The sequence below is a fragment of the Epinephelus moara genome, chromosome 18 (assembly GCF_006386435.1).
Source record: "Epinephelus moara isolate mb chromosome 18, YSFRI_EMoa_1.0, whole genome shotgun sequence".
NCBI classification, from domain to species: domain Eukaryota; kingdom Metazoa; phylum Chordata; class Actinopteri; order Perciformes; family Serranidae; genus Epinephelus; species Epinephelus moara.
In genome coordinates this window covers 16,268,764-16,288,773 of record NC_065523.1, presented here as the reverse complement: position 1 = coordinate 16,288,773, position 20,010 = coordinate 16,268,764, and the positions used below count along the sequence as shown (strand labels likewise).

Sequence of the window (20,010 nt, the reverse complement as noted above, 5' to 3'; positions counted from 1 at the left end):
TGCATTTCAAAAGCGGAACAATCAGACAACAAAACGTCACATCAGAGTCTTTAAGCTCCGTTCTCTGCAGCCATCCAGCATTGATTGGCTAGATAAATGCATGTTTCCTGACGTTTTGCCCCGGCTCTGTGTACGGATGATGATGCTAGTTTCCTCGAGGGATAGGCAGCCATTTGTTACCCTGACATGCAGTGGCAGCGGGAGAGCAGTGTGAGGGCGTGGTCGTGTCGCAAGGGAAGAATGGATCAACAGAGACAGACAGGCAGACAGATAATCAGTAGGCCACAGACACTCTGTGTGCACACGCTCTGCCCGTCTGCGCTTGCTCTGCTCAGCGCCAAACATAATCACTTTACAGGGACATGCTGTTTACAGCTCTGCGCGTCTGGGAATAAGATATGAAAACAGTTTGTCTATTTGAGTTTGAGTGTGCGTTGGTGAGGCACACATGGAGGTAGAGCAAGAGAAACAAAAGTCGATGTGACTGAGCACATGTGCTCTCTGTATATGTCCCTTCATCAGACTCAGCACTGATGAAGACAAGCTAAAGTAACTACCACAATACATTACATTGCTATTGTAGCAAAGGGTGCACATGGTGTTATTCTATGTATATTGTAACTATATAAACATTGTAGAGTCTGGGCCCCTATTCTAAAGCTTCAGATAGCTTATCAGAGTGTCCCATCTCATCTCCATTATGTCTCATGAATTGTACTTGTATTTTAACTGGGCTTTCTTGTGAATAAACTAAGGCTGACCCCTGACGGTAGAGGATTTGAATCATGAGTCCCAGACCTGTCAATTGACTGAGATTCTTCAAGTCAAGCAGTTTTTTTGCAAGCTAGTGTACATCTGGGGTTTCAGTTTCCAGATTTAGTTGCAGAGTGAGCACTCCTCACTTTCAGGCTGATCTCCAGTACAGGCAGCTGCAGACCCAGACCCAATGGAGTCTGAATGAGATGGAGGCAGCTGCTCGCAAATGAAAAGAAAAAAAATGAGCCATTTTTTTTTTTTACGAAAAATAATAAAAACATAATCTGTCTTGAACCACAAAACATATTTTAGCCTTATTATGAAGGTAACACAGGCTATTAAGTCTAAATTAGCCAAATGACATTACTAAATGAGCATTCACTAACATGTTTTACGGCAATTCATGATTATTTGGAACTTTAACTTTGCAGAGCTGGTGGTGAAAGCAAATGAAGCTGTCCACACACTATTACATATTCTATTCTCATCCAAAACTTTACTTTTTTGGATTTGGAATCCATAGCTAGCCAAGCTAGGGAGATTTAAGACTAGCCACTGCCCTTGAGGTTTGGCAAAATTTGGAGGAAAAGGCGTATGCTTGAATGCTTTCAGGGTTTTTGGTTTTTTTTGGTGCAGGGTGCAGAAATTCTTAAGGCCAACAACAATGATAAATTAAAATTAAAATGCTAAAGAAAAAATAGCTATTATTCATTTTCATATGATATTTTTTGTCAAAGTCATAAGAGGACACCAAAGAAGGGCTGAAGAGCCATTTGTGGCTCCAGAGCCACAGGTTGCCTACCCCTGGCGCCGAAAGCACACATTTGCTAAGAGAGCTAACTTGGCTTGTTTACTATATTACATGAACATCGCTTGTTGCCCTGCTTAACCCCGTCCAAACTTTATATGGAAAAAAAGAGACAATCAGTTGAATATTTTTATTAAACAGCCAAATCCAATTCGACTGGTATAATTCTGAGTCGACTACAGCCTTAGAATAAAAAGAAACTGAATTGACTTGATACAAACAGAGTCAGTCTGACTGACGTCCTCCACTTTGATTTTCAGTTTTCACCCACTGGTAGAAGATTCAGTATTCCTCAGTGTAATAAGTGTTGCTACCTGCTCAGACCCAACTGACGCTGACTCAAGTGACATCACTTGAGGGAATTTATTAAACTTCACACAGCTCCCTGTGGAGCAGCAAAAGGCTCTAAACACTCTTTTTCACACCTGGTAAACAGACTTTGATGTGTAAAATCGGCACGCTCTCCCTTTAAGGTGTTCAGAAAAATGGAATTCTCAACATCTGCAATTTTATGACTACTGGGCAAACTCCATCTGCTGATGGAGGCTGTGTGACACAATCAAAAGCTCCAGAGAGCTGCACATGGATGTTGTGGTGAGGCTGCTTTGTCAACAGTCATTTATACTTCATAGAGTGATTATAATCCTCAAATGAACTCATGACCCTTTATGACTTACTCGCTTTCCAAAGAGCCATCAGTTCTGCAGTTATGAATGTTAGTGAGTCATTAATGAGGGATCATTTCTAACTCTCTAGTAAATAATCAAGATGAGTTGAAGAGCTGGAGAAAGTTAAGCTGAAGGAGGATATACGCCAGCCAAAAGGATCTTTCACAACCTGGCAACCCAAATGTTCTTATTTCTAATTTTCAGAACATTAAAAAAACAATCTATTAAACATTAATAAACTTTTTATGAAGAACACCTTATTAGAAGGTGGTATGCATATTTAAAAAATACTGTCTGTCAATGGTGCAGTGCTTTGACACACGTCTCCACGTTTTCTGTGCAGCATCACAGTCGTGAGCTGAGCTCTCTCAATCAGAGAAGATGAGTGCTGGCATAACAGCTCCGGCTAGAGCACACGTCTCAATTACAGCTAATCTAATCATCTGTCAGCGCGCGAGCCTAAAAAGCATTCCCGTTAGCTTCCATTTGAACATTAACTGGGAGCGTCATACTTCTGAGTTACAGCCAGTGTGATACCATGTCAGGGTCAGGGTCACGTTTCTTCTTTGGCAGGTGAAATGTCGATGAAGATGAGGCAGAGTGAGCCAAACTTCCTCAGAGATTATGCCCTGGGTGTGATGTATGATCTTGTCCCTTATGTATTATTGAACCCTGGCAATTTCATGACAATGCCTGTCAAGTGCAGAGAGAATTGCCTCAATCATTTATCTTCTGTAATACTGAGATGAAGCCTTTCATCTGTAGGAACTGTTTCTCTCCCCAAAGAAACATTTGAGATTAGTTCAGCTTGCTGATGTTACTCACCCAATAAATTATTTACATTATTCACATGTGACTCACAACACCATGCAAAATTCAGGACCAGATATACACGCACCTGCACAGTCAATAAACTTCAAGTGGCAACAATCTCACTGCTATAGCCCAGATTTTGACAAGCTGTCTCAGTGGACGTTGTAAAAGCCCATAATTCTCACATCTTCGATCCATTTACCAACCCCCAGTTGTTCTCACATGATGTAGCCAACATAAATGTTCAAAATCGATGTTCCATGGAGAGACAGCAGGGCTGAAGCAGACATAATTCAATGATAAAGCTTTTATTTCATCTGAATATGCTGGTCTCTCTCCTTCCATCAGAATTTAATGGGGACAGGAGCCGTAGCTGAGATATATATGGGATGCTCCGGCCTGTCCAGAGGTCAAGCCTGAGCAACAAAGGCTTGGTCCCACTGGGAATGTGGCCATAAATACAGCCTGTGGCCATAGTCTGCTTCAGTTTGGACTGTTTTAACTGATTCGCCCAGTTGGGCACATTTAAAAGGAGAAGCTTATCCAGTAGCTTTAGTTTAGAGGCTGCAAAGGTCAAAATATGCACTCTGTCTGTTGGGAATTTGGTGAAAATGTCTTGGTGGTGGGGTCTGCATCACCCAACAGTCACCTCACTTTATGTAGAGAGAGAGATCTGTGCTGATTCTTTTCTCCAAATTTCTCTTATTTTACAACAGCAAAAATAACAACTGCAATAAACACACACCTCCTCTAAACCGTTTTAAATCACAGTGTCAAAGTGAGTATTCAACAAAGTGCATGTCAGGAAAATATTTTACTTTCTGCAGCCTGTAATTTCCATTTTAAAACTGTCCACCAGCTTTGTGCCCGACCTTTGACGCTGGCGCTCTATAAAATATGCACAATGAGATTTTTTTCTTTCACAGTGGACGTCACAGTGTTCGACCTTGTTCTAAGTGTGGATATTTCAGTCTCAAGAAGGATCGCCATGCTGTGAAAAACACAGTTTCTTGGCTCAGTCTAGTTCTAAGTCATTAGCAGAATATGTCACCCTCAGGTACCTGTTAGATGATGTATTTAAGGATATTATTATTTACACCTTCACTGTGTGGCTTCAGCTGTTCTGGACAGGTGACTGAAAACTTAAATAAGGAGACAGGAAACAACTGACTTAACAAAGGTAAAGGGACAACATTGAGCTGGGCAATATAATAATGTTATATCAATACTGTGTTATGAGCCTCGATATTATCATAAATTTTGGATGTCATAATATTGTAAGTGTTACATTTTCCTGGTTTTCAAAGGCTCTAATACAGACTGTTCTAGCTGCTCTATTATTTGCCATTACCAGAGGTTTGGACTAGAGTCACATAACTTAACTTGAGTCAATCTTGAGTCCAAATATGATATCGTTATACTCGACTTGACAAAATCAAAAAAGACTTGCAACTTGAATTGGACTTTAACACCAGTGTCTCGTGACTTCATTTGGATTTGAGCCTTCTGACTTGAAAATACTTCACACCTTCTCCCAAGCCCAAAGATTAAAATGTATGATCTTTAATGTGTGTGCCGCAAATAAATTCATTTCCCAACAAACTTTAACGCTATTCATTCCGAGCAAGTTGGCACGTCATTCCCAAGATCCACTTTGTTTGAACCAACCTGACAGCATCCAGTCAAGTTGCAGCAGAGATCCATGAAGGAGTAACATGACGTTACTGAGCACCAGTTGGAAAAAATGATACAAAAGATCACTTTGTTCATGTACAAAAACACTACAGGGGGTCAGAAAAAAGCAAATTGCAGTATGCAAAAGAAAACTTGTTTAAATAAAAGTGAAAAAAAAAAAAAAGCATTCATTATTTTTGTAAAATAATAAGTTGTTAAAATGGCATTAAATTTGGTCAAGAGCGTGTTATGACTTGTTTAGGACTCGAAACTTAAAGTTTAGGACTTGCGACATGAGTGCAAAGACTTGAGACTTACTATTGACCCACCTCTGACCTCAAAAACTTTATTGCATGAATATTTTGTGAGCGCACCAATAGTCAACCCTACAATATCGTCGCTATATCGATATCAAGGTATCTGGTCAGAAATATCATGATATGTGATTTTCTCCACACCGGCCAGCACTGGGACAACCTGAAGGATTTATGACGGAGGAACAAAAAATTGCAAAAAAAATACAGGTGTGATATGATCTTTGAGCACAGTGTGCAAACAGCTTTGGTCTTTACCATTACAAGAGGAGTAGGTGAACCAGTTTCATGTCCCACCGTTTCCTTTCTTGGCTGAAGTTTGTCATTATGCATGGCAGCCTGGCAGATTCCTGCTTTGAATACGAGATAAGAGATGCATAATCACAGGCTGCTTCCACCGTTCTGTCCCTATCACACATACATGTACACACGCACACACGCACACACACACACACACACACACACACACACACACACACACACACACACACACGGCATAGACAGCCAATCACGTGCTGGCCCATACACACAGACTTCTCTCCCCCCTCTCTCTATTTGAGTGTTTAATGGAGGAAACACTGTATGAAATAGTAGTGTAGATTACAACCACTTCCCTCACTGCAGTGCAATTCCTCGCCCCCACATTCAGCTAACCCCAACATGAAGCTTTGCCCTGGCAACTCATCATCCATCACTCACCCAATCACTGTTCACACACAAGCACAACACAATGACTGTCAGCGTCTGACGAGGGGAGGAGGATGTTATTTCTGAGTGAGCATCGGTGTCGACAAATAAATCTCCCTAACAGATACTTTTCTCCCCCTCATCAGCGAAACACAGCCAGTTATTTTTGTGGCTACTGTTAGCGTCCAGTATTTCAACAGCTCACACCTTCCCCTGAAGTGTCACATCAATAAACATCACAGCAGTGAAGGTGTTACATTAATCAATGAAGACCTTGGCCCACTTCAGCCTCCCTCTGTGACTAACTCCCCTCCTCACGTCACTCAGGATCAGTGTCATCTGGAGAGAAAGTGAAGTGATAGTTAATGGGATGTGAAGTGAACTTAAAAGTGTGTGTGGTTTCAAAGAGATGTTGGGAGATTAACTTGTGAAATGACAATGCAGACACTAGAAATCATCCACGTGTGTCCTGCGGATCATTAGCAACACTTCAGCATTCACTACGCTGAATGACTGTATGACTACAATTAGCACTGTCCTGTGTGAACAGGTGTGTGTGTGTGTGTGTGTGTGTGATAAAAGCGGACCACTTCTAATATAAATGATGAGTCTGCCTAATCCATTCATATCAGAGACACACTCTTTCCCAAAGTGCTGACAGATGAACTGCAGCCATATTTCAAGCCCCTATCAGCTTTTCCTGCTCGTTATCTCTGCTAATCTTGGATAAAGACAGACTTTCATGAGGTGTCTGATTTTAGTAAAGCTAGTGGCGTGACTGTAGTGATGGCAATGTCCATCTGTTAGTCAGTCCGTCAGTCGTTTGGTCCACCACTTTGGTCCAAATTGAAATATCTAAAACATTATTAGATTGCCATGAATTTTTGCACAGGCATTCATGGTCCCCAGATCTTACTGACTTTGGTAACTCTCTTGCCACAAGCTGCTCAAACTTTTGACTTATCCTGTAAAATCTATCCAACAGATGGATTGGCCGATGTGTTTTACTGCAGGCTGTTGTCATTCACTGTTCGTACTTATACCTACGAAAAAGTGATGCACTATAATGTGTTTATAACCAGCATAAAGGGTCTGAGAATAAGTGACCTATGCGCTACAGGTTGTCCTCTGTGATATGACGAAAGCAAAAAACGAAGTCAAATCATATAGAATAAAGAGCGACAAAGTCCACGAACAGAAGGGGTAGGGGTGGTGGATGGGTCAAACAAACAGGACTTTGACCCAGATTATCGGGGTTTGTGTCCCATGTGAAACCAAAATTCAATGATGAGCTATTTTATGTTATATATGTACGTAACATTGTGTCGTCATGTCACGTCACCACCCAATCATGATTCTTTTGCTAAACCTAACCTAACCTGTAGGGGCACTAATTCGTTAGATATGAACCGTTGTGTGTGCTTTTTTGTCAACCCAGTTTCACTCCGCAGTCATCAAAATCTGGTGCTTGGGCAGTATCAGGCGCCGACGAAAAAATGCTTTTAACGTCAACATGATACACGGCCAGTTGTCGATATAGTTTAATGGTGCTCGGTGGCATCAGGGGAAACACAGTAGTGAAAGAATTTAAGGCGGTGAAAGTTGGAGTAGGGTGGGCGGAAGGGGTGGTGGATGGGTCCAACAAACGTTTGCGTACCGTACTATTATAAAGCCAGATCCTGTTTTTTCCCCTAAACCTAACCACGTGTTAGTTGGTGGCGGAAAAAAACGCCAATTTGCATTGGTGTACTGACGTAAGGTGCTTATTTTGAAAAAAAGGCAGTGGCCTTAACTTGATATGGCGTCCCAGAACATCAATAACCAACGCACAATGAGTAATGTCGTATCTGGACATGGAAGTTCTATGACCAAATGTCGATATATCACAAGGTCCGAGTGAGGTGTTGTTTTCGTAAGATATCATTTGAACCACCATTTAAGAATACCTTGTGTTGGAAGGCAACCTATCCTCATACAGTGGTTCATGTGATATCTTACTAAGTCTTATGAGTTAGTAACCAATGAATGACATTATGTACTTAATGTAAAGTTAAGTAGGTTAGGTTTAGGCCAGTAAAGGTCCTTTGGTTTGGTTCATAAAAAGAAACATGGTTGGGTGTTTTTAGGTTTAGGCAAAGTTCTGTTGGTTAGGTTTAGGAAAGGTAACGATGTACTTTAAAATGACTCAAAGCTGGTTTCACATGGCTCTGACGTGGCCATGTTTTGTGACCCATCCACCACCACAACCTCCCTACTATTGGGGACTTTTTACTCCTGTCAGTGAATTGGTCACATGATCGCAGCCTTCCCAACTATGTGGGTTATACATGAATTACTGGCCCATGATTATGTGGGATATAACGATATGATAATTTTGGTACATTACTTTTTGTTGGTATACGTACAAACAGTGCATGAGAACAGCCTGACGGACATGAGGATGACATTTATGGGTATGAATTAAATGTCTTAGCTATCGAATGGATTACCATGAAATTTGATACAAATATTCGTGTTTCCCCAGGATGAATTCTAATAACTTTGATGATCCCATAACTTTTATTCTAGTGCCATCAACAGATCAAAACCTTTTGATGTAATTCCCATTTGCCTAATTTGCACTTCATGTTTATACTAATTAGCAAATGACAGCATGCAGGAACTTATCTTGAGAGTATCTAAGAGAGTTCACATGGTAAACATTATACATTACCCACCAAACATCAGCGTGTTAGCATACTCACATTAGCATTTAGCTCACAGCACCATTGTGCCAAAGTACAGCCTCACAGAGCTGCTAGCATGGCTCTAGGCTCTTAATCTTGTTCTAGATATTTTTGTGTATCATTACAGAGCAAAATCACACACAAAACTGTTATTAAATCCAATGTTGCAATAGGCAGTTTTGCATAACATCAGACAAAACAGTTTGGATAAAAACTTTCAATTTTCTTGGATTTATAGAAACTGCACAGCAGAATTTTGGAGAATATAAAACAACACCATCGTATCATCACAATATAATTTACCAGGAGACAGTAAATGATGATAGTGAATCATTGTTCAGCTCTAATAACATGTAACTGCATCTCTCTGGTTAATTTTCAGTCAGGGACCCATTTCATTCTCCCTCATGTGTGCCTGCAACATCTTCTCCTGATTATTTAATAAAAGAGTAGACAACACCAACACTTTGGATACAACTGCCATCACTCAACATACTGTGTGTTCAAGTGTTAGCATGAAGCACCAGAGTGAAATATCTCCTTCAGAAAACAGCCCGACTTGGCCACAAACTGTATGGTGTACAGTAACTTGTCATTTAGCTTTGGAGCCGCGACAAGTTCTCATTTTCACACTGTAGGCAATTCCAGTCACCTTTTATCACTCGACCGGCTGTGTGTGTGTTTAAGTGCTCACATCGAGTGAAGAAGATTGGTTCAAGAATCGAAAGGGGACACATGGAAGAATGGTGATGTTCTTGTCACACATTGGGCAAGCTGACAAGTGGGCCAATCTCCCAAAAACATGGTGTAGAGTATTATTTTAAGTCTTTATATCTCTGCACTCAGATATTGTCTTCTGCACTCATCTTAGAAAAGAAGAGGTTTACCTGTGCACTTCCATCACAGAAAAGGCTCCCGAAGCATCAGCAGCCCCGAGAGATCAAACAGCTCTCAACAAAGAGTGACACTATTGGCTGCTGATTGCTGTTCAGGCATCTCATCTACTCCACCAATCACATTTCTGCCAGCCTTGGCAATCAACCACAGCACATTTGTTGGGAGCCAGGGAAAAAGTCCATGCTTCCTTTCCTCTAAATCCTCTGGCCCTGTTTTCCTGTTCCTGGTTTGTGATATCCATCTTTGTGAGGAATTTGCTGCTGGTGGATCTCAGGGAGCATCTGTTATCAGAGCAAGCTCCCTGTCATCCTTATCTAATTAAAAACATCATGGACACATGGCTATGTGTCTGATTAGATTCCTTCAAAAATTAAACCCTGTGGCAGTGTTTAAAATAGATATGGGTGGAATATTGATGTGAGGCATTTTCACTCTCCTGAGACCACACCTGTGCATATCAGAGCACTGACATTAAAGGGGACCTATTATGCTATACATATACATATATATATATATATATATATATATATAGATACATATAGATACAAAATGTTAACACAGCCAAAAAAGTAATCCTTGTTAGCATAAAATCTTAGACTTAAGACTGTTTATTACTGCAAGTGTTTACATTGTGTTGCCTACACTGCTACATGTAGCTACATGCTAATGTTCGTGTAAAGTGTAAGATGTACTTAATTTCCCCCCTGATTTCAAAACATATTACTGCTGGAACATGTCTGGTTGTGTCCAAAAGCTTTTTTGGTAATTTTTCACAGTAAAAAGTGCCACTACACATAGTAAATCCGCAGCTGCAAGTACACTGCTACATGTAGCTACATGCTAATGATCGTGAAAAGTGTGATCTTGGTTGGAGATTCGGATCATATTACTGCTGGAACATGTCTGGCTGTGTTTTGAAACATTTATAAGTGATTTTTCACAGTAGAAAGTGCTGCAATTCTTATTTACAGTCATTCCTGCAATGATCCCTCAAATGGCTGCATNCCGCCCGGAAAAAAAATATTATTTAATTTAATTATTATTTGATTATTATTTTATTTAATAATTATTTAATAGTGCCCTTCTAGAAATTTGAAATGTTATCAGACCAAATGAATCGAATCCTGATAGTGAAATGAGTCATTTCACGGGGTTTGTGACGCTAAAAAAATGTATCAAGGCCTACTGATTTACAGACGTCTCTTTCCCAATGTAAGTCTATGGGGAAAAGTCATTTTGGACCACATGGCATCATGTGACGGACGCGGTCATTGTAATTTCACATTTGGCCACGATGTAAAATTGTCTTCAGAGACTGGAGCTGTTCCTGGGGGCTTGGTGCAGAGATGCTGAGATATGGAAGACCTTGAAACACCAATCAGTGCAGACTTTTTCGGGAGGGGAGCTTAAAGAGACAGGCGCTAATATAGAGTGTCTTACACAGAGGGTGAAGAGGTGTCCCAGTACAGAAAGTGTTTTTTGAACTTTAAAAGTATGAAAACACGTTCAAGCATAGACCCAAAATGCCAGTATGAACCCCAAAAGAGCATAATAAGCCCCCTTTAACATCAATATTCTCCTAGAAGGCACCTTAATGGACTCCTGTATGACTCTCCAGCAGCAGACAGCCAGTATTTAAATTAAGTTTAAAAGATGTTACAATTGACCTTTCAACTGAAAATCAAACACATGTGAGCAGTGCCAGGAAGTGAAATCTATTTCACACAGAGCCTTGGAATTCAACCAGTGCAGTCTCAGTCGATTAGCAGAGCCGAGGGAGAAAAGAAACAGTGATTGAACGGCCAGCCCGATTAGCTTGTGGTATTAATGGTTGACCAGTGAATCATGTGAATAACAAACAGTCGTGCCTGGCACAGAATGTCGCCTAATTTTCTTTGGTAGCAGCTGGTGAGGAGTGGGGAACTGGAGTGGACCACACACTGGAGAGAGCTCACCGACTTCCATGCTTCTCACAAAGGACATCAAATATTTAGATGAAGCATCTGAGTGTCACTTTGCTCCAAACACAGCCACGGCATGTGTGTGTTTGTGAGTGGGCGGCGAGAGGAAGAATGAGGCTGAGACAAAAGACTTAGCTAAAGGGAAAGTTGCATCAAGTGTTTGGGGCCTAATGAATCAAGTGTCCTAAAAGCCTTCCATTAAAAAGCAGACATTGAGAAAGCTTTCACAGCTCCCGCACTTGGAGGCCGGCCCTTGAAATCTTTGTTTATACAGTCAAGTCAACAAATTGAATGGAATCATAAGGACACTCTGTAAGGACACTTGAAGCTCAGGCAGGCCCACACTGTACAGTACAAGGATCTAGTTCTGTATAGGCACAAAATACACATATAAATAAATGTGGACATTTATGCTTATTGCAATGTTCTTGCAGCATAGAGGATAAAGTTGTTTGACACAGCGTGTGTGTGCAGCAGTGTGCAGACATAAAAGATGTGACTATAATAACCAAATGAAACCTATATTAATACAAATCTGAAAAGCATTAACTGTAACTGGTCTTAGATGTAAATTATACTCATTAAAATGCATATAATGTATTAATACTAAGCATAAATCTCCTTTGCATGTGTGTGTTTGTGTGCGCAGGAAGTGAATATGGAGAGACAGAGAGAAAACGGAGCAGACAGTGACATCACACCTTACGTGTGAGGTTACACCTAGTGACGCAGTCATGATGAATACAACTGCAATTGTTAAGGGTTGACATCAATATTACATAAACCAGTGAAATAACAAAAAAGGGGGAATACAAAACAGGAAAATCTCAGGTAAATAAAATCTTTTTTAATTACACAAGGAATCATTTTGCTTTCAGTGTGTGGAGGAAACTGCTCTGCAAAGTTTACGGTCTCATTTCTCCTCGTTACAGAGATTAGACTTGTAAAACAGATCATTAGGGCTGAGTGTACTGAGTTTATACTTGCCTTGGATGACATCGGCTGGATGGACATGGTGCTTGGAGAGCGCTGGAGCTGAGAGTCGCTCTCCATCTCGCTGTTCTCAGTCATCATTGATACCGTGATGGAATGAGTCGTTCAAGACACAAACACTTCAAAAAAACTTCTAACTCCTCAAACTGTGTCCAGTCGGTAGGAAATCTCCGGCTTTAGCCACACAAAAATCTTGGCAAAGTGTGACAGATCCTCATTGCAGGAATTTGTGCGCGCTGCGAGGTGGACGCCTTATTTCCAATTTCTCTCTCTCCACACACACACACACACACACACACCCCAACAGCAGCAGGTTGATTTAACAGTTTCTAAACATACACACGCTCACACCAGCTGTTTATATTTCGCTCAGGCCATGCAAGGACAAACATTCAGGATTGAGACTCGCGTGTGGGTAATTGTATCGCCCCTTGACGCGCATCGGGAAACTCCAATGTGCCACAATTCCGTCCTACAGTTTTTTAAAAAAAGGTTCAAACCAGAAAAAAAAACATCGATGTGGAAATCTCTTTTCAGTGTAATAAATCCAAACAAAGCTGGTGCTCTGGAAGGCGCTGGCTGGGTGTAAATCCAAAGCGAAATGTGCCCTTCACCAATGCACACACTTAAATTTAAGCGCAATCCGAGGCACGCCTTCCCGTGCGTCTGAGGCGCATGATTGGGTCAATTTTTACAACTCTGCCAGGATTCATTTAGACTGGATTCACGGGGCGGGGGCTTGTACTAAGACCAAATATAGACTACCTCACAACTGGCAAACAGAGCGCTAATTTTCTCTTTGAGGTGATAGACAGGACGTTCCCTCATCATTTCTCTCCTAATTACTGCTTTTTAAAAGTCAGTTTTAAGCAGCAAAGCGAACCTGTTTCATTCATTGTTTAATTAATTTGTCTCGTCCACGGTGCAAACTTAAACACCCACGAAAAGGTACCCTAACTACATGATTACAGCTCGTTCCAACAGGTCAATTGATGACACCATCTGGCTTTTATTACCATCTGCGCATCTGTCTATAGTTGATCAGTCTAAAGGGGTTTCAGATCATGCAGTGTAAGTGATACAATATAAAAACAATATAAAGTATGCAGTTATTATGATTCAATGTCCCAGGCAGTGGTGTATCTCCCATTAGGTGCCTAGGGGGACCACCCAAAGGGGGGTGGGGGGCAAAATTCCCCTGGCAAATAAATACAATAAAACTTCAATTAGTAGCCAAGGCTATTATTTGCTTACATCACTGATGCATATATTTGCTCTTGCTTTGCAAAGATGGGAAATGCAATCAAAGCAAATTGTTTATTTAAACGAGTGTGAATATTACTTGTATAAAACTTAGGCTGCCAATAATATATCAATCATGAATCATTCATTTGATCTAGTTCCAACGTACAGTGCATCAGGATTACGGCACCTGACATACCGACACAAGACCACTTTATCCTGTTAAAACAATACTAACAACTTGGATTATTTTTAATAAAACATTTTTTGATCTGAGGACCTTTACGGACTTAAGGAATATGAATAACTTACAGGGTAATCGAGGAACAGACACACAATTTTAGGTAGCCAACAACCCGGATTTCATACATCTGAAGAACTACTTCTGCTACTACTACAAAAAATGAACTGCTTGGCAACCTGACCAATTGAGACAGATGATTATTATCAAAATGTGTAGCCACACCGGGCTAGTAAAAGGGACTGGGCATTTAACGTTTTACGGTAAATAAATAAATAAAAATAATAAATTGAAATCAGCTGTAAGGGAAGTATTGGAGTAAAAGTGGAGAGCATGAGAATAAGACAAAATGAAAAGGCAAAAGCATCCTGGGTGCAGTAGTAAAAATGGGAGAAGATGAAATTAGCAAATTTGCACATACCGTGTTCTCTTGTTGTTCATTTGCTATTGTTTGTTAACTAAGTGTTTTTTTGTGTTGATCAGCTCTTATTCTTGTTAATAATACATATGATAAATACACTAATACTTATACTACTTTTACAACTAATAATAATAATTATAATAATATGGGGGTGGTTGAGGGGGATTTTGCCCAGGGTGCCGAATGTGCTGGGTGCGGCACTGGTCAGAGGGATGTTTCAGTGGTGATAGAAGTGGGTGGAGGATGTTGTTGCAGAACTTTCTGCTGTGGGTCATCAGCAGTCCTACAGCAGAACAATGACCCATATAGGATGAGCTGCACTACTTTCAATCTGTTTTTTGGGGGGAAATTGTTCCCAGCCACACTTTTATTTTGTTATCAGAGTAAATTCCAATTGTCATTTCACACCTGCCCTCTGACTGACTGAATAAAGCCGTAGCTGCCATGCTGCCCTACAGAGTTAGAGCTACATCAGGGTTGGCATGAAGCAGCTACAATAAGGCCAGAGGATTGGTACCTCTGATGCTTTCGAATGCACTCTGATTTCCTACCTGCTTCTTTTACCAGCCTCGGGTGCGTTTCAACTGATTGTCCCCTTTATAACACATCAGATGAAGGAGAATGAAGCAATAAGCTTGTGGTCACAGCTACTGATTTTTGCATTAACCTGATGAAGGTAGAAGACAGGGAGAGTTAAGGTAATAAGTGGTATTTTAAAGTGAATTTAAAGCGAATAGTGCAGCGTAAGACAGGGAGGGAAGACTTCTGAATGTGATTAAAGTTTGGTTTTTTTCTATCTGCACTGCCTTATTTCACCGTAGCCTGACATCAAACTTTGCTCTAAGCTGTCAGAAAGTCCTTGTGCGTGGGTGCGTTGGAGAAAAGAGACAGAAGGAAGAAGACAAAGGGAAAGAGCCTCTGTTATCACATTAATTATTGCTTCACTCAGAGCCAGGGCACAGCAGATAGCACAGTGACTGCTGAAAGGAACACTCTGTGAAAAAAAACAAACAAAAGCCAAGTCAAAAGTTTTCTGGTGTGTAGCAGTGCTGTCAAAAATAAGCTGTAACACAATGTCTTGGTAGGGCTGGTGTGCAGCGAGCTGTGATCTGATCCGTCTGTGTTCAAGCTCAGAAAACACAGAACAGTTGAGAGAAATGCTGAAGGAGGGAAACACACATACACACACGCATTTAAATGTCTTCCTCTGAGCCACCCACCTTTCATCCTCCATGTGATCCCTCAGGTGCCGGAACGCGGCTTCTAAAAATGAACATTAAAACGAGTGTGGAAACACATTGATCTCTCGGTGATTTAGAGACGGGAGGGGGGGGGGGGGGGAACAATGGGAGGATGAGAGGCACAAAATGAGTCCCATGCGGCGGAAAACAGATCCCAGCCATGACAGCAGTCGTCATGGTGCAATCACAGGACCAGAGCCGCTGCTCTCTCCCCTGGAATAAACTGATACTGATTGTTCATCTGTGCTTTCACCTCCAACATGTGTACGTAAGTACACACAAACACAGAGACTTGACTCTGCATGTGGTGTCCCATGAGCTCCAAGAGTATATCATTTCATAAACACCCAAAGAGCCACATTTTAAACTGCAGACACACCAATCTGATAAAGGCTGTGCTCTCAGGATGTTTGCTGTTTGTTCCATAAATAAGAAAACTCACACTTGCGCTGAGCATCTCAGTTATTCACTGAGCTTGTGAGTAAATTATGCTGACTTACAGTTCATCCTCAAATCAAAAATTCATATTTTCCTCTTACCTGTGCTATTTCTTAGTCTAAATTGCTTTGGTGCTAGTTGCCGAGTGTTGGAAATATTGTCTGTAGAGGTGTCTGCCTTCCCATGAATATAATGGAGCTAGATGGCACTCAGCTCGTGGTGCTTAAAGTGTCAAAAAACAAAAACAACAACCATTATAAAGACTCAACAGCAATGTCTCTCTCCAGAAACCATGACCCAGTTACTCAAGATAATCCACAGACCTTGTTGTGAGCAGTTTGATGTAGGAACTATTTTCTTTCTACCGAACTACACCCACCAACTGTTTCACCACGCACAAGTAAGCGTGCATCTACTGCTGGCTCACTTCAGACCACTGGGCTAACCAACATTACAGCTCAGCTGAGGAGGACGCCTTCAGTGTTTACATCTTGTGCAGTCAGGAGCACAAGCCTCTCGTCCATGAGTAGATGCATGTTTCCTTCTGCTAGGTGACACGGTTGATGGATGTAGTTCGATAGAAAGAGAAAAGTTCCTACATGAAACTGCTCACAACAAGGTATGTGGATTATCTTGAGTAACCAGGTTATGATTACTGGAAAGAGACATTGCTGTTGAGTTTTCAAATGTTTTTTTTTTTTTTTTTGCGCTTTGAGCACCACAAGCCGAGTGCCATCTAGTTCCAATATATTCAAGAGAAGGCAGACATCTCTACAGCCGATATCTCCAACACTTAATAATTCACAACAAAGCAATCTAGACTCATAAACAGAACTACAGGTAAGAGGAAAAACATGTATTTTTGATTAAGAGTAAACTGTCCCTTCAAGGTTCACAATTTTGGAGTTTTTTTTTGGAGTGTTTACTTGATTTGTCTACACCAGGATGATTAGGCCTCACTGTAGCCAGTGTGAACAGTAGGAATAATTACAGCAAGCAAAACCTGCTACAATGTGCATCATATGCCGTAGACATATGATGCACATAGTTGACGAGATGTTAAAACATTTTCTATTCCGTGTATAGGCTACGCATTTGTACAGTTGGAAAATGTAAGTATCACTTTAGGGCTACAACAATAAATAACGCTTATTCATTTCCATATTATTTTTTGTCAAAGCCACAGGAGCCACTGGAGAAGGGCTAAAGAGCCGCATGTGGCTCCTGAGCCGCAGGCTGCCTACCCCTGCACTAGACCCAAAAAACAAATAGGCCCCTGTAGTTTCATCTTAATTACTGTAATGCCCACTAGTGTGTTTTGATGCTGCTTTCTTGACTGGGTCCTCAAAACAAATCAGAGGAAAAGAAAGAACTTGTGACATCTAAATCAACAAATACATTTTTAAAGGTCTAGTGTGTAGGGTTTAGTGCCATCTAATGGTGAGGCTGCAGAACTGAAACTTCTGTTGCATGCTTGGAGTGCAGAAGAACTACGGTGGCTGATGCAAAAACGTGAATTGGCCCTATCTAGAGCCAGTGCTTGGTTTGTCCGCTCTACTGTAGGACAACATGGCGGACTCTGTGAAAAAGGACCTGCTCCGTATGTAGATATAAACCATGTGTTAATTTGGCAGCTATTCTAGATTAAGTCTTAGTCTTTGGACAAGTTTCAGTTTTAGTCACGTTTTAATCCGTCTTTTTGGTCAATAACAACTCACTGTAACCTTTTAGTTGACAGTAAGTAATGACATTTTTGTAAAAATGTTTTTTTTCCCCCTCTCTTTAAACTAATCCAATTAGGCTAATACAGGTATCAAAAATTGGAATCAAGGTGACAGGCGGTATAAAAAAATTCATTTAGATATGTATTTTGTTTTGAAACTACAAATCATTTCTACACATTTCAAAACTTTCATTTCTTAAACAGTGATTTTGACAGGTTTGACAAGATATGATTTACTAGCACACACTTACTGATCATCTGAAAAGCTCAAAATCTTTCAAAATATGCTCCCAAAAACATTTACACCATAATAATTTGTGCCAATAGATGCCCCTAGTTCCTTCACACTGGGCCTTTAACAACCACTGCAAAGTGGTGTCTTGAAGAATAGCCACATTTAGTAAGTAGTGATGCTAGTACTGGCCATTTTAAAACTGCCAAGATTTTTACATGAAAACAAAATGTTCCTCTCTATGATTCCCTTTAAAATAAAAAAGGTATTCTATCTGAGAGCCGGTGGCTTACCTCATGTTACTCCTGACTAAAGCAAATCAATCCATGACATTGGATAGCTGATAGATGCTGAATGTTGCCAGCAGCTGAGAGCTGAACTCAGACCAGCAGACGTGATGAGGAATCATTACAACTGGCTCACTGCTGCCATCTGCTGCTCTGATGAGGCTAAACAACCCGTAAACTGAGAACAAGCTGAACACCAGAGAAAACCAGACAAGTCTTAATAATATAGGTATATATTTATTCATACGTACATATTCATTTATATCGGTTAATTGTAAAAAAAAGAAAAAAAAAAAAAAAAGAAAAGAGGAAAAGATTTACAGTAATTATATGAACTACAGTCATTGTCAAAATTGTTTTTGAAATTTCTCAGGTGTCGATCTACCATGAACACACACTGTAGATTCACCTCTTGTTGCCCTCTGTCCTAATCCTCAACCTTACTCCAGTGTTTGGGACCGAACGTGCATGAAACAAACTGATCCAGAGCGCGACGGCTCGACTTCCGTGTAAACTGGTGAAAGGTCTGACAGAAGGACACAGAGGTGGTTTGATACTGTGAGGAAAAATAATGAGTCCGGTGCTTTGCTTTGTAGAGCCTGTAGTGTATGTTGGTACCATGAAAAGCGTGATGTCTGGTTGTTTCCTTTTGTACATATAAAACCATCAGGAGTGGGTTTGAGTATCACTACCTGCAATCCATTCAAAGTGTTTGCCTTGAAAGCACGTGTTGTAGCTGCACTTATGACTCAGCCCTGTGCCACGTACGGAGCATGACGAGGGCCAGCAGGTATTACAACCAGGCTCATCGACTAAATCCTATGACTTTTCCTTTTTCCTCCAGTTAACTGTCTTAACCCCAGAGTGCAGAGACAGAGTACATTAGATGTCTCCGCCATTTTGACTCTTAGTTGTTCCCTAATCCCCCGTAAACCCCCATTCAAACAAAACAGATCAGAGTGGATTACACTGGATTCATCTGAGTTTGTATTATCCTGCCTGCCATAGCTGTCAAATCTCAAACTGAATAGAATCATCATTCAGTGTTTTTGCCCGTTGGCGTGCATCTAAAACCAGAATGGGGATCAACATTCCACACTGGGTTTACCAATTTCTGTCTTGTTTGCATTTGGGCAGGGTACATTATGGGAGGGGAAAGAAAAAAAAAAACTTAAAGGAGAGGAAAGCACGCGTGTGGGAGAAAAATCTGCTAAAGCGGCACACAATGCCTCAACAGCCATCCCAAGGACTTCTCCTTGATGGAAACATTCAGTAAGAACCTACATCATACATACATGTCACCGTGAACTCCTCCTCAACTCACATTTAAAAAAAAACAAAAAAAACACTTTTAACATTTATTACAATTGCACTGGCGCCAACACTTCCCCTGGACAAAGGCTACACTCCCTGGACATTTAGTAACAATAAACTCTTAATAAAAACACAAACACCATCAGATCAGAACTGAGGACTGGAAGAGGGCTCGAACTCAACTTGGAGACACTGAACTCATGACTTTAAACACAAAAGCAGGCGCAATCCAAACCACACCAAAACAGAAATGCAAAAAAGAAGAGGGTGAAGGTAGAGATCCAGAGGAAATCAAGAAAGAAAAGACACATTTATAAAAAGGAAGAAAAAGAGACACAGAATAAAGCAGGTGCAAGTGCAGGAGAGGGTAATCCATAAGAAAAAGGCTTCAATACTTCATAGGGCGGCAGGGGGGGGGGCGAAGTCCATCATAGCCCTCCGTCGTGACAAAAATCATCCGTCAGCAGGCCAGAATTGTGCGCTCAAGATTCAGCTGACGTCCTCTTGCAGTGACTCCACCGCTCTGATCCGGTCCATGCCTCCGACAAGACGGAGGAGGTCACAGGTGGCAGGC

At 40.9% G+C, this 20,010-nt stretch overlaps 1 protein-coding gene across 2 annotated transcripts in view; it reads right to left on the bottom strand.

Moving 5' to 3' along the window:
* LOC126406028 (SH3 and cysteine-rich domain-containing protein 2-like) overlaps window positions 1–12,933 on the bottom strand; it is a 38,358-nt gene extending 25,425 nt beyond the window's left edge. Inside the window, exon 1 of one of the 2 annotated variants that reach the window (XM_050070137.1) lies at window positions 12,292–12,933. In XM_050070137.1, the coding sequence (XP_049926094.1) occupies window positions 12,292–12,378 (87 nt within the window). In that variant the 5' untranslated portion in view covers window positions 12,379–12,933. The remainder of the gene's footprint in view (window positions 1–12,291) is intronic. The other variant, XM_050070138.1, reaches the window with a different exon arrangement.
* Between the last annotated feature and the right edge of the window lie 7,077 nt (window positions 12,934–20,010).